This window comes from Carcharhinus amblyrhynchos, unplaced genomic scaffold, assembly GCF_965287045.1.
Source record: "Carcharhinus amblyrhynchos unplaced genomic scaffold, sCarAmb.v2.hapA scaffold_39, whole genome shotgun sequence".
In the NCBI taxonomy this organism is placed as follows: domain Eukaryota; kingdom Metazoa; phylum Chordata; class Chondrichthyes; order Carcharhiniformes; family Carcharhinidae; genus Carcharhinus; species Carcharhinus amblyrhynchos.
Window position 1 is genome coordinate 4,108,428 of NW_027649780.1, and position 13,996 is coordinate 4,122,423.

The window sequence follows — 13,996 nt, forward strand, 5'->3', positions numbered from 1 at the left end:
CCTTTGTGTACTGGTTTGACCAGGTTACAAGGAGGAGACTGGGAACTCGATACTCAGACCATCAGGACCTGACTATCATTGGATCTTGCACGAGGAGTGGTTCTGTGTGGGGTGGGGGAAAGAAAGGGTTTCAAGCTTCGATGGAAAAGCAGACACACACACACACCAGACTGTTCCAGTGAACTGACTGTGGAAAGAGGTACGCAACCTGAGACAAACATTCACAGCAAGGTGAAATCGTAAATGCGTTCTGTGCGTGGAGGAAGCTTCGCGTGACCATCCAACCTGGAGATACATAAGGAGACTGGCGTTACGGAGAGACCGTGGGAATGTGGGGACTGCGAGAGGCGGTTCAATTACCCGTCTGAGCTGGAAATCCATCGCCGTACCCACACCGGGGAGAGGCCGTTTGTCTGCACCGCCTGCGGGACGGGATTCTCCCGCCTCTCCAACCTGCAGAGGCACCAGCGCACACACTCGGACGTGCGGGCCTTCCAGTGCCCCGACTGCGACAAGGGCTTCAAGAGCGGCGGCGACCTGCAGAAGCACCGGCGCACCCACACCGGCGAGAGGCCGTTTGTCTGCCCCGACTGTGGCAAGGGGTTCACCTGCTCGTCCAACCTGCTGAAGCACCGGCGCTCCCACGCCGGCGAGAGGCCCTTCGTCTGCGCCGAGTGCGGCAAAGGGTTCGCGGGCTCCTTCACCCTGCTCCAGCACCGGCAGGTCCACTCGGGCGAGAGGCCCTTCACCTGCCCCCAGTGCGGGAGGGGCTTCACCCGCTCCTTCACCCTCCTGTCCCACCAGCGCATTCACACAGGCGAGAGGCCCTTCACCTGCCCCGTGTGCGGGAAGGGCTACACCCGCTCGTCGCACCTCCTAAGGCACCAGGTAGACCATGAGTGACTGCTGGTCGGGCACGGATCCGGATGCTTGCCCTTGCCGCTATCGATCAACGATTCAGGACTGCAATTTAGCACGGCCAATCCGTAAAGAAAAGAAGCTTATTTATCAGTGGCACAAGTAGGCTTACATTATCGTGAAAATCCCCACCTGTTCGGGTACAATGAGGGAGAAGTTAACACGGTCAACGACGCCTAACCAGCACGTCTTTTGGACTGTGGGAGAAACCAGTGCACCTGGAGGAAACCCACGCAGACACGGGGAGAATGTGCAGACACAGAGTGACCCAAGCCAGTCCCTGGAGCTGTGATGCAGCAGCGCTAATCACTGTGCTACCATGCAGATGTGCGGATGAGTCCTAAGATGCCTATACGTGATGTGTCTTGGCCGCTGTCTTCCACTGCTCAGGGTTCTTTGTCAGAAGGCTCCTTGTACAACTGGATTGAGAATCAGGAAGAGCAGCGGTGAATGCTGGATTCCTATTTCATAAAACCGGGATCTGTTCCTGACTGAAAGTGAAACGGCAGGTTTACATTTCCAGATGGGAAAATGACTGCGGTAAGAGGATTTAAAATATTTGTGTGCCATTCCTGATTCTGTCGATTTGTAAAAGAAAAAAACTGCCATAGTCCCAGATGTCCATAGGCTGCGACTGAAGCATAGAGTCTCTGCAGTGCAGAAGGAGGTCGCAGTGGCGACAATCCAACAGAGGCGCTATCCCTCATCACCCCATGTATTTACCCTGCTAATCCTGAGGGCGTCACGGTAGCACAGTGGTCAGCTGTGCTCGGGTCACTGTCTGTGTGGAGTTTGCACATTCTCCCCGTGTCTGCGTGGGTTTCCTCCCACAGTCCAAAGATGTGCGGGTTAGGTTGATTGACCATGCTAAAAAATTGCCCCTTAGTGCCCTGAGATGCATATATTAGAGGGATTAGTGGGTCAATTATGTAGGGATGTGGGGGTAGGGTCTGGGTGGGATTGTGTTCGGTGCAGACTCAATGGGCCGAAGGGCCTCCTTCTGCACTGTAGGGTTCTATGATCTATGATTCCCCTGACACCAAGGGACAATTTACCATGGATCTACCCACTCGTCTTTGGACACAAAAGGGTCATTTAGCATGGCCAATCTACCTAGCCTGCACATCTTTGGACACTAAGGTGCAATTTAGCAAGGCCAATCCATCTAACGCGCACATCTTTGGAATGAGAAAGTAATCTGGGGCACCCAAAGGAAACCCATGCAGATACAGGACAATGTGCAAACTCTGCACAGACAGTGACCTGAGATGGGATTCGAACCCAGGTCTCTGTGAGGCAGCAGCTAACCATGTGTTACCCAGGACTGATGAAGATTTAACCAGAGGATCACCACACCTCAGTTGTGCACAGTTCTGGTCACCTTATTACAGAAGGTTATTATTAAACTAGAAAGAGTGCAGAAAAGATTTACTAGGATACCACTGGGACTTGATGGTTGAGTTATAAGGAGAGGCTGGATAGACTGGTTCTTTTTTGCCTGGGAGTGCAGGAGACTGAGGGGTGATCTTATAGATGTCTATAACGTAATGAGGGGCTTAGATAAGGGGTATAGAGGGGAGAGATCCAAAGGGTCCAGAGGAGTAATTTTTTCACACAGAGGATGGTGAGGGTGGAACGAGCTGCCAGAGACAGTAGTAGAGGCGGATACAATTTTGTCTTTTAAAAAGCAATGGGTAAGATGGGTGTAGAGGGATATGGGCCAACTGTGGGCAATTGGAACTAGCTCAGTGGTTAAAAACCGGGCAACATGGACAAGCTGGGCTAAAAGGCCTGTTTCCATGCTGTAAACCTCTATGACTCAGACGATGGGCAACGTTGAGATGGTTGAATATCCTTAGCCGGTACAGGAATTGAACCCACGCTTCTGGCCTCGCTTCTGGTGACAAACCAGCCACCCAGCCAACTGAATTAAACTGACAAATCAATCTGAGGCAATAGCAACAACTTGTGGTTACGTTGAGCTGTTAATGTAGTAAAACATCCCGAGTGAGCCGCAGAAAATCCAGAGTTTGGTCATAGTGATAGATTTCAACAAGTATCTTGAAATAGGGGAGAGAGAGAGATTTAGGGAGGAAATTCTAGGCCTCGGGACAAGGGCAACTGAATGAACGGCCGGCTGCCAATGGTGATGTGATGTGGATAGGGGAATGAATTGGACAAGAACAGGGAGCTATGACAGTGGCACAGTGGTAGCACTGCTGCCTCATGGCCACAGGGACCCTGATTCAATTCTGACCTCGGGTGGGTGTCTGTGTGGAGTTTGAATGTTCTCTCCCCCAGCGACTGTGTGGGTTTCCTCCGGGTGCTCAGGTTTCCTCCCACATTGCAAAGATGTGCAGATTAGGTGGAATGGCCATGCTAAATTAAGGGGGTAGATACGTGGGTTATGGGAATAGGGCCCGACTGGGATTGTGGTTGGTGCAGACTCGATGGACCAAATGGCCTTCAATCTGCACTAAAGGGATTCTATGAATAGGATGGTCGTAGGGCTGGAAGAGGTTCCAGAGGGGAATTAAACAGGGGGAAGAGGAGACTGCACAATTATCGCCATTCGCAATGATGGAGGAGCCCAGCACATCAGCGCAAAGGGTAAAGCTGAAACATTCGCAACCATCTTGGGCCAGAAGTGCCAAGTGGATGGTCCATTTCGGCCTCTTCATGAGGTCCCAAACAACACTGATGGCAGTCTTCAGCCAATTCAATTCATTCCATGCAATGTCAAGGAACAGCTTAACGCGCTGAATAACGCTAACACCATGAGATCCTGATGATATTTTGACAATAGTCTTAGAATCTTAGAACAATCATAGAATCCATACAGTGCGGAGGAAGCCATTCAGCCCAAGGAATTTGCACCAACTCTCTGACAGAGTAACTTATCCCTATCCCCTTAACACCACACATTTTGGAACATTAGGGGCAATTTAGCACGGCCAATCCATCGAAGCAGCAGCACATCTTTGGGCACTAAGGGACAACTAAGCATGAACAATCCGCCCGACCTGGACACCTTTGGACTGTGGGAGGAAACCGGAGCACCCCGGAGGAAACCCCACACAGACAGTCACCCAAGGCTAGAATTCAACCCTGGTCCCTGACGTTGAGGTTGCAGTGCTAACTACTGTGCCGCCCATATGTTAACACCAAAGACTTGTGCTCCAGAATTTGCCATACCTCTAACCCAGATGTGCCAGTATAGAACTGGCATCCCCTCCCCGACATTGTGGAAAATTGTCACGGTGTGTCTCGTCCACAAAAAAAGCAGGAGAAATCCAATTACTGCCCTATCAGTTTACTATCGATCATCAGTAAAGTGATGGAAGGGATCATCAACAGTGCTTAACAAGCACTGATACTTGCTTATCAGTAACTTGCTCACTGATGCTCAGGTCCTGACCCCGTTACAACTTTGATCCAAACATGGACAGAAGTGCTGGCAGCAAAATGGCACTGTGGTTAGCATTGCTGCCTCAGCGCCAGGGACCTGGGTTCAATTTCAGTCTTGGGTCACTGTCTGTGCGGAGTCTGCATGTTCTCCCCTGGGTTTCCTTGGGTGTTCCAGTTTCCTCTCTCAGTCCAAAAGATGTGCTGGTTAGGTGGATTGGCCACACTAAATTGCTCCTTAGTTTCCAATGATGTGCTGGTTAGATAGATTGGCCATGCCAAATTGCCCCTTAGTATCCAAAGATGTGCAGGTTAGGTGGATTGGCCATGCTAACTTGTCCTTTGGTGTCCAAAGGTGTGCAGGTCAGATGGATTGGCCATGCTAAATTGTCCCTTAGTGTCCAAAGATGTACAGGTTAGGTGGATTGGCCATGCCAAATTGCCCCTTAGTTTCCAAAGATGTGCAGGTTAGGTGGATTGGCCATGCTAAATTGTCCTTTGGTGTCCAAAGGTGTGCAGGTCAGGTGGATTGGCCATGCTAAATTGTCCCTTAGTGTCCAAAGATGTGCAGGTTAGGTGGATTGGCCATGCTAAATTGTCCCTTAGTGTCCAAAGATGTGCAGGTTAGGTGGATTGGCCATGCTAAATTGTCCCTTAGTGTCCAAAGATGTACAGGTTAGGTGGATTGGCCATGCTAAATTGTCCCTTAGTGTCCAAAGATGTGCAGGTTAGGTGGATAGTTCATCAAAAATTGCCCCTTGTTGTCAGGCAGATTAGGAGGGTAAATGTGTGGGGTTATGGGGATGGGACCTGGGTGGGATTGCTGTTGGTGCAAACTCGATGGTCTGAATGGCCTCCTGGAAGTTGATTTTATGTTTCTATGGTACGTACCAATAACCACACTGGCCACATTATACAACATGTTGCTGCAATCTCCATAGTGACCAATAAGCTTAAAGTAAATAATTGCAAGGGACTAAACCAAGAAACAAGCTTTCACTCTTTAATAAAACAGTGAAACTGAAATCGACACAGATGAGCCTACAAATGAGGAAAAGGGTGGAGAAAAGAAAAACTGTTTTATTCGCAGATGTTGGAGACATGAGGAAGGTTTAGTCTGTCTGAAGCTCAATCTGCCTTCACACAAAGCCCATCGGTCTGGTTGGGGGACCAGAGTCCTTCCAGCCTTCCGATTTTGGTCAGTCACCTCCAGACAAGATTGGGGTGGGAGCAGCCCCCATGTGGGGTTCAGAGAGACTGACTGCCAGATGCTGGGATGCTGCAAGGGTTTCCAGCCATTCCAAGTTTGAGGTGTGTTCCGGTCTCCCAACGCCCTCTGCCTGTGCGCAGCAGCCCGCCTCTTTTTCCTCACCTTTCACCCCTCCAACACGGGCTTCTCGCCACTTGCCGGCCAATGCCTGAACATTGCCCGGGTCCTTCTGCATTTGGACGTGGGCTGCTCTCGTCTAAGGGGATGTGAATGGTGCTGAACACTGTGCAGTGGTCAGCAAACATCCCCACTTCTGAGCTTATGGTAGGGGGGGAAAGGGAAGGTGGGTGGCAGGAAGATCATTGATGAAGTAACTGAAGATGGTTGGGACTAGGACACTATCCTGAGGAAGTGATGTCCTGGAGCTGAGGTGATTGACCTCAAACCACCAACCATCTTACTTTGCGCCGGATGTGATTCCAACCAGTGGAGAGCTCCCCCCACCCCTCCCCACCGATTCCCATTGACTTCAGTTTTCCTATGATTCCCCTGATGTCCATACTTGGGACAGATGTGGCCTTGTGGTCCCCTCTCACCTCACCAGTGGAGTTCAGTATCATATATTGTAGAAGGTGTACAAGCAGACGTCTTAACAAGACAACCTGATTTTTTTTAAAAATTTGGCCCAATCAATTTAAAACAGGCACTCACTTACCAAGAACGTATAACATTTGAATTTGACGGTGTTGACAACATCAGACCAATCCTATTGTGGGAATATTGATAGGTCATCACAGGTATAAAAGAGAGTGCAGGGAGGGGAAAAACAGGACAGCAACAGACGAGCTGCCACCTCTCGAGCCGAGAGAGGGAGAAAACAGCTCTCAACTCTGCCAGCTTCAGATATTTCTTAAGAGAAAGCACCATCTAACTAGCAAAAGGTACCAAATCAGAAAGAATTTAGAGACAGAGAAATCAACAGAGGAACTCCAAAAATTCCGAAAGCTACAAACCTGGTTGTATTTTTTTGACAGCGGCTGAATTCTATTATTATCTTTTTTGTTAATGAGCATAAGAAATAGGAGCAGAAGTAGGCCATCTAGCCCTTCGAGCCTGCCCCACCATTCAATAAGGTCATGGCTGATCTGAAGTGTTTCAGTTCCACTTACCCGCCTGCTCCCCAGAATTCCCTAATCGATCAGAAATCTACCTACCCATGACTTAAACATATATCCAACGAGGTAGCCTCCACCACTTCAGTGGGCAAAGAATTCCAGAGATTCACCACCCTTTGAGAGAAGAAGTTCCCCCTCAACTCTGTTCTAAACTGACCCCCCTTTATTTTGAGGCTGTGCCCTCTAGTTCTGGTTTCCTTTCTAAGTGGAAAGAATCTCTCTACCTCTACCCTATCTAGCTCCTTCCTTATCTTATATGTCTCTATAAGATCCCCCCTCAGCCTTCTAAACTCTAATGAGTACAGGCCCAATCTACTCAATCTCTCCTCAAAAGCTAACCCCTTCATCCCCAGTATCAACCTGGTGAACCTTCTCTGTACTCCGTCCAAGGCCAATATATCCTTTCGCAAATAAGGGGACCAAAACTGCACACAGTACTCCAGTTGTGGCCTCACCAGTACCCTGTACAGTTGCAGCAAGACCTCCCTGCTTTTATATTCTATCCCCCTCGCGATAAAGGCCAACATTCCATTCGCCTTCTTGATCACCTGCTGCACCTGCAGACTGGGTTTTTGCGATTCGTGCACAAGGACCCCCAGGTCCCTCTGCACAGTAGCATGCTGCAACTTTTCACCATTTAAATAATATTCTATCCTACTATTAGGATGATATTACTATTAGAACAATATTACTATTACTACTATATTACTATTAGAACGAGTATTGTATTTGTTTGAACGGCATGCCAGTAGAATCTTATTTTATTTGGTATGTTGCTTGTTTTAAGTTCCCTGTGAGTTAAATAAATTGTAAGTGCCCATTTTAACATGAGTGTCAGATATTTCTGTTAGTTACCCACTAAACATTACTGAAGGACAGTTCACACCTTCCCACACACTTTTCACAGATTAAGAGGTGAGGATTCCTCTCTTTTGGGCGGGGGGATGGTTATTGGGCATTACTTTTCAAACGGTGGGAGGGGGATTGGGCATTACTTTTCAAAAGGGGGTCAACCTCTGCATTGTAACAATAGTCTCAGAATAAAAGTGCACCAATTTAAGACTGAGATGAGGATGAATTTCTTCTCTCAGAGAAGAGAGAGCCGTGGGGGGCAGTGACCTTGTGTTTATTTTTGATTTGATTCATTACTGTCACATGGGATGCAGTGAAGAGTATTGTTTCAGTGTTGTACAGCCAAAACACACCATTCATAGAATACATAGGGAGAAGGAAAGTTTAAACTTTTGTTTTATTAGTGTCACAAGCCGGCTTACGTTAACACTGCAATGAAGTTACTGTGAAAATCCCCCAGTGGCCACACTCCGGCACTTGTTTGGGTACACAGAGGGAGAATTTAGCCCGGCCAATGCCGCTAACCAGCACATCCGTCGGACTGTGGGAGGAAACTGGGGCACCTGGAGGAAACCCACACAGACACGGGGAGAAAGTGCAGACTCCACACAGACAGTGTGGAATCGAATGTGGGTCCCTGGTGCTGTGAGGCAGCAGTGCTGATCACTGTGCTGCCATGCTGCCCAGGATAGGGTGCAGGATATAGTGTTGCAGTTGCAGATAGGATACAGAGACAGATAAGCTTAATATAAGGTAGGTCCATTCAAAAGCCTAATGGCAGCAGGGAAGAAGCTGTTCTTGAGTCAGTCGGTATGTGACCTCAGACTTTTGTATCATTTTCCCGACGGAAGAAGGTGGAAGAGAGAATGTCTGGGATGCGTGGGGTCTTGATTATGCTGGCTGCTTTTCGGAGGAAGCGGGAAGTGTAGACAGAGTCAATGGATGGGAGTCTGGTTTTCGTGCTGGACTGGGCTTCGTTTACGACCCTGTGTAGTTTCATGTGATCTTGGACAGATTAGGAGCCATACCAAGCTGTAATAGAACCAAAAAGAACGCTTTCTATGGTGCATCTGTAAAAGTTGGCGAAAATTGCAGCGGACAAGCTGAATTTCCTTAGCCTCCTGAGAAAGTAGAGGTGTTGGCTTTCTTAACTATAGCATCGGTGTGGTGGGACCAAGGCGGGTTGTTGGTGATCTGGTTACCTAGAAACGTGAAGCTCTCGACCATCTAACGCTTCACCACCGTTGATGTAGACAGAGACACGTCCTCAGCTATGCTTCCTCAAGTCGATTTAAGGGAAGGAAAAAAAGGGGTTTGGGGGAAGGGGCTGGAAAGTGGACATGTTGGATCAGCCATGTTCCTATTGAATGAGCAGGTTTGAGGGATCGAATAGTCTACTCCTGCTCCTTTTTCTTATGGAAATTTCTTATTGTCCTACTATTTAGCTTTCTGTAAAAATGCACATTGATTGTAATTTTCAATCATGTAACATAGTACTGTAGCTATAGAATGCATACAATGCAGAAGGACATTCGGCCCATCGAATCCACCCCAACAACAATCCCACCCAGGACCTATCCCTGTAACCCCACATATTTACCCTGCTAATCCTTCTAATTTATGCATCCCGGGACACTAAGGTGCAGTTTAGCATGGCTAATGCACCTAAACTGCACAGTGTGGGAGGAAACCGGAGCATCTGGAGGAAACCCACACAAACGCAGGGAAAAGGTGCAGACTCCGCACGGACAGTGACCCAAGCCGGGAATCGAACCCGGGTCCCTGGCACTGTGAGGCAGCAGCGCTAACCTCTGTGCTGCCCCACATTTCCTTCCTATGCTCATCCAAGTTTCTTTTGCAATTATTGATTGTATCTGCTTCCAGCACCCTCACCTGATGATGCTAAAGTAAAGTCAGTCCTCACATTCATTCGCCTCTGCATTTCTAATCAAGTAATGTACTTTGCACACACTATTAGTCCACTAACAGCTGATCAAGGTATAAGAACATAAGAACATAAGAAATAGGAGCAGGAGTAGGCCATCTAGCCCTTCGAGCCTGCCCCGCCATTCAATAAGATCATGGCTGATCTGTCGTGGCTCAGTTCCACATTCCCGCCCTCTCCCCATAACCCTTAATCCCCTCTCTTATCAAAAACCCATCAACCCGCTTCTTAAAAATATTTAGCGAGGCAGCCTCCACCACTTCAACGGGCAGAGAATTCCAGAGATTCACCACCCTTTGAGTGAAGAAGTTTCTCCTCAACTCCATTCTAAACCGCCTCCCCTTTATCTTGAGGCTGTGCCCCCTAGTCCTACTGTCTTTTTTGAGCGGGAAGAGTCTCTCCACCTCTATCCTATCCATCCCATTCATCATCTTATACGTCTCAATGAGATCTCCCCTCATTCTTCTAAACTCTAATGAGTACAAGCCTAGTTTATTCAGCCTCTCCTCATAGCTCAATCCCTTCAACTCCGGTATCAGCCTAGTAAACCTCCTCTGCACTCCCTCCAGGGCCAAAATATCCTTGCGCAGGTGCGGCGCCCAAAACTGCACACAGTACTCCAGCTGCGGCCTCACCAATGCCCTATACAGCTGCAGCAAGACCTCCCTACTTTTATATTCAATCCCCCTCGCTATGAAGGCCAGCATCCCATTCGCCTTCCTGACCACCTGCTGCACCTGCAAGCTGGGTTTTTGCGACTCATGCACAAGGACCCCGAGGTCCCTCTGCACCGTCGCCTGCTGCAGTTTTTCGCCACGTAAGTAATAGTCCTTCCTACCATTCTTCCTACCAAAGTGGACCACCTCACACTTGCCAACATTAAATTCCATTTGCCATTTCCTGGCCCATTTGCCCAGCCTATCTAGATCCTTCTGCAGACTCTCCACACCCTCCGCACAATTTGCCGTTCCCCCAATCTTGGTGTCATCCGCAAATTTCGACACCCTGCACTCGGTTCCCTCCTCCAGTTCATCTATATAAATGGTAAATAGCTGAGGCCCCAGCACCGACCCCTGGGGCACCCCACTAGTCACCAACCGCCAATCCGAATAGCACCCATTGACCCCCACTCTCTGCCTCCTATTTGACAACCAATCCTCTATCCACGCTAACACCCTACCCCCAACTCCATGTCCCCTGACCTTCTGCAATAACCTCTTGTGAGGTACCTTGTCAAACGCCTTCTGAAAATCCAGAAAGACCACATCCACCGGCTCTCCTCTATCCACCGCCCTAGACACATCCTCATAGAACTCCAGTAAATTTGTCAGACACGACTTCCCTTTAATGAAACCGTGTTGCGTCTGCCCTATCAAGCAATTCCCTTCAAGATGCCTCGCAATTTCCTCCTTAATGACGGATTCTAACATTTTACCTACCACAGACGTTAAACTAACCGGCCTATAATTCCCCGCCTTTTGCCTGGCACCCTTCTTAAACAACGGCGTAACATTAGCCGTTTTCCAATCTTCCGGCACTTCCCCAGAATCCAGCGACGTCTGGAAAATACAAAATACTAAAAGGGATTAATAAAGTAAATGTAGACCAAATGTTCCCTCGTCTGGGGCAATCTAGAACAAGAGGTCACAGGTAGAGTTTGGGAGGCAGTAAATTTAAAACTGAGATGAGGAGAAACTACTTCTCGCAGAGGGCGGTGAATCTGTGGAACCACTGTCCCATGGCGTGGTGGAGACTGCATCATTAAATGGGTTCAAGAAGGAGATAGATATATTTGATTTAAAAATGGGATAAAGGGATATGGGGAACAGGTAGGGAGGTGGATTTGAGACCAGGGAGACATCAACCATGATCTGATTGAAGGGCAGAACAACCTCGAAGGGCTGAATTGGCTCAATTCTGCTCTTATATTCCTAAGTGCTTTTTAAATGTTGTGAGGGTTCTCATCTCTGCCACCCTTTCAGGCAGTGAGTTTCAGAAAGGGGCAGCACCAGGTTCGATTCTAGCTTTGGGTGACTGTTGGTGTGGAGTTTGCTCATTCTCCCTGTGTCTGCACAGGTTTCCTCCGGGTGCTCCGGTTTCCTCCCATAATCCAAAGATGAGCAGGTTAGGTGGATTGGCCATGCTAAATTGCCCCTTAGTGTCCAAAGATGTGCAGGTTAGGTGGATTGGCCATGCTAAATTGCCCCTTCGTATAAAAAGATGTGTAGGTTAGGTGGATTGGCCATGCTAAATTGCCCCTTCGTATAAAAAGATGTGTAGGTTAGGTGGATTGGCCATGCTAAATTGTCCCTTCGTATAAAAAGATGTGTAGGTTAGGTGGATTGGCCATGCTAAATTGTCCCTTAGTATAAAAAGATGTGTAGGTTAGGTGGATTGGCCATGCTAAATTGTCCCTTAGTATAAAAAGATGTGTAGGTTAGGTGGATTGGCCATGCTAAATTGTCCCTTCGTATAAAAAGATGTGCAGGTTAGGTGGATTGGCCATGCTAAATTGCCCCTTAGTATAAAAAGATGTGTAGGTTAGGTGGATTGGCCACGGTAAATTGCCCTTTAGGAGGTTTGGGGATTAATAGGGTAAAAACATGGGGTATGCTCTCTAAGTTCCTATAGTAGGCTCCAAGAATATTTTCTCTTCAGTATACCCAGGACAGAAATTGACAAATTGTTGGGGTGGGGATGTACATATATTCAGTATAACAGAGAGGGAATGGAATGGGGGGGGGGGGAAGCGACAGTGTGTCAGAGATTTACCGCTTTCGGGGGACACGAGAGGAAAGGATGTCTCATCGAAACTAGAATCATCTGTCCAGTGATTGAGTTTTTATATTAAACTCCTTTTTGCAGGAATGTCAGAAGGGGGGATGATCCAGAGAGATGTGGAATCCCAAAGCAAGCATCAGCTCACGATCTGACAGAGCCACCCACTTCACCGCAGCCTGAATCTCACTGTCCTCTGACTCCAGAGCGATAGACGTTTGTTCTGTCTGCTTCAGAGAGTTTTCCCGAACATCGATGTGACTGAACGAGCACCAAGACACACACACACACACAAACATCGAGACCTGAAGAGCGTTCCGCTTCATTCACTGTGGAAAGAGCTTCAGATGCTCTTGAGGTGGGTGGGGAGAGGCAGAAAATCATCTCAGCAGGGAGCCATCGAACACGTGTTCTGCCGGTGGATAAAGCTTTCACCGATCTTCCGATCTGGAAAGACCGACGCCATGGAGAAACGGTGGAAATGTGGGGATTGCGGGAAGGGTTTCCGCTCCCCGTCCGCCCTGGGAACTCACCGTCGCACCCACGCCGGGGAGAGGCCCGTCGCCTGCTCGGCCTGCGGGAAAGGCTTCACCCAGTCCTCCCGCCTGCTGCTACACCGGCGGGTCCACACCGGGGAGAGACATCTCGTCCGTGCCCTCTGCGGCAAGGGGTTCGGTGATCCCTCCACCCTGCTGGCTCACAGGCGGGTCCACACCGGGGAGAGACATCTCGTCCGTGCCCTCTGCGGCAAGGGGTTCGGTGATCCCTCCACCCTGCTGGCTCACAGGCGGGTCCACACCGGGGAGAGGCCCTTCGCCTGCGCCCTCTGCGGCAAGGGGTTCACCCAGTTAACCGGCCTCTTGAGGCACCAGCGGGTTCACAGCGGGGAGAGGCCGTACACCTGTGCCGCCTGCGGGAAGGGGTTCGCTCAGTTGTCCACTCTGCGGACGCACCGGCGGGTTCACAGCGGGGAGAGGCCGTACGCCTGCCCCGTGTGTGGGAAGGGGTTCACCCAGCCGTCCACTCTGCTGACCCCCCCCCCGGCGCACTCAGAAGCAGGGTCTGGAATCTGCTGTTATTTCTGCTGCTGTTCCCGTCCCGGACTGTACCGCGTTCACTCTGACAGGGTCGAGGGTTTCTTTCTGCCGGACTGGCTGATCTCACAACCTTGTAGACGGAGTCGATGGATGGGAGGCCGGTTTGCGCGACCGAAGGGGCTGCCTTCACAACCATTCGTCGTTTGTTCCCAGTGTAGTCTAACCCTGGTTACCATAGAATCCTTACAGTGCTGGAGGAGGCCATTCGGCCCATCGAGCCTCTACCGACCACGATCCCACCCAGGCCCTATTCCCGTTATCCCGCGTATTTACTCTGCTAATCCCCCAATGCCAACGGGCAATTTAGCACGGCCAATGAACCTAACCCTCGCATCTTTGGACTAAAGAAGGAAACCCACGCAGACACGAGGAGAACGTGCAAACTCCGCACAGACAGTGACCCGACGAGGCTGGAATTGAACCCACCTTCCCGGCGTTATGAGGCAGCAATGCTAAGCACCGTGCCAACGTGCTGCCCAATCACTGTGCTACCGTGCTGCGCGTTTTCAATTCTATCCCTCCAGAATGGAACCCGATATACAGGCCCCACACTTTCAGGAAAGATGTGAAGTTTTTGGACAGGTTGCAGAGGAGATTTTAAGTTTTTAAATGTTGA

The 13,996-nt window shown here is 49.4% G+C and overlaps 1 protein-coding gene across 1 annotated transcript; it reads left to right on the forward strand.

Moving 5' to 3' along the window:
• Positions 1-276: 276 nt before the first annotated feature.
• LOC145335550 (uncharacterized) lies at positions 277-12,842 on the forward strand (the record flags this gene model as incomplete). The annotated part of the gene is made up of 2 exons (XM_080181349.1): positions 277-1,458; positions 12,371-12,842. A coding segment is annotated over one exon (627 nt), but the record flags the coding sequence as incomplete, so codon positions are not given.
• Between the last annotated feature and the right edge of the window lie 1,154 nt (positions 12,843-13,996).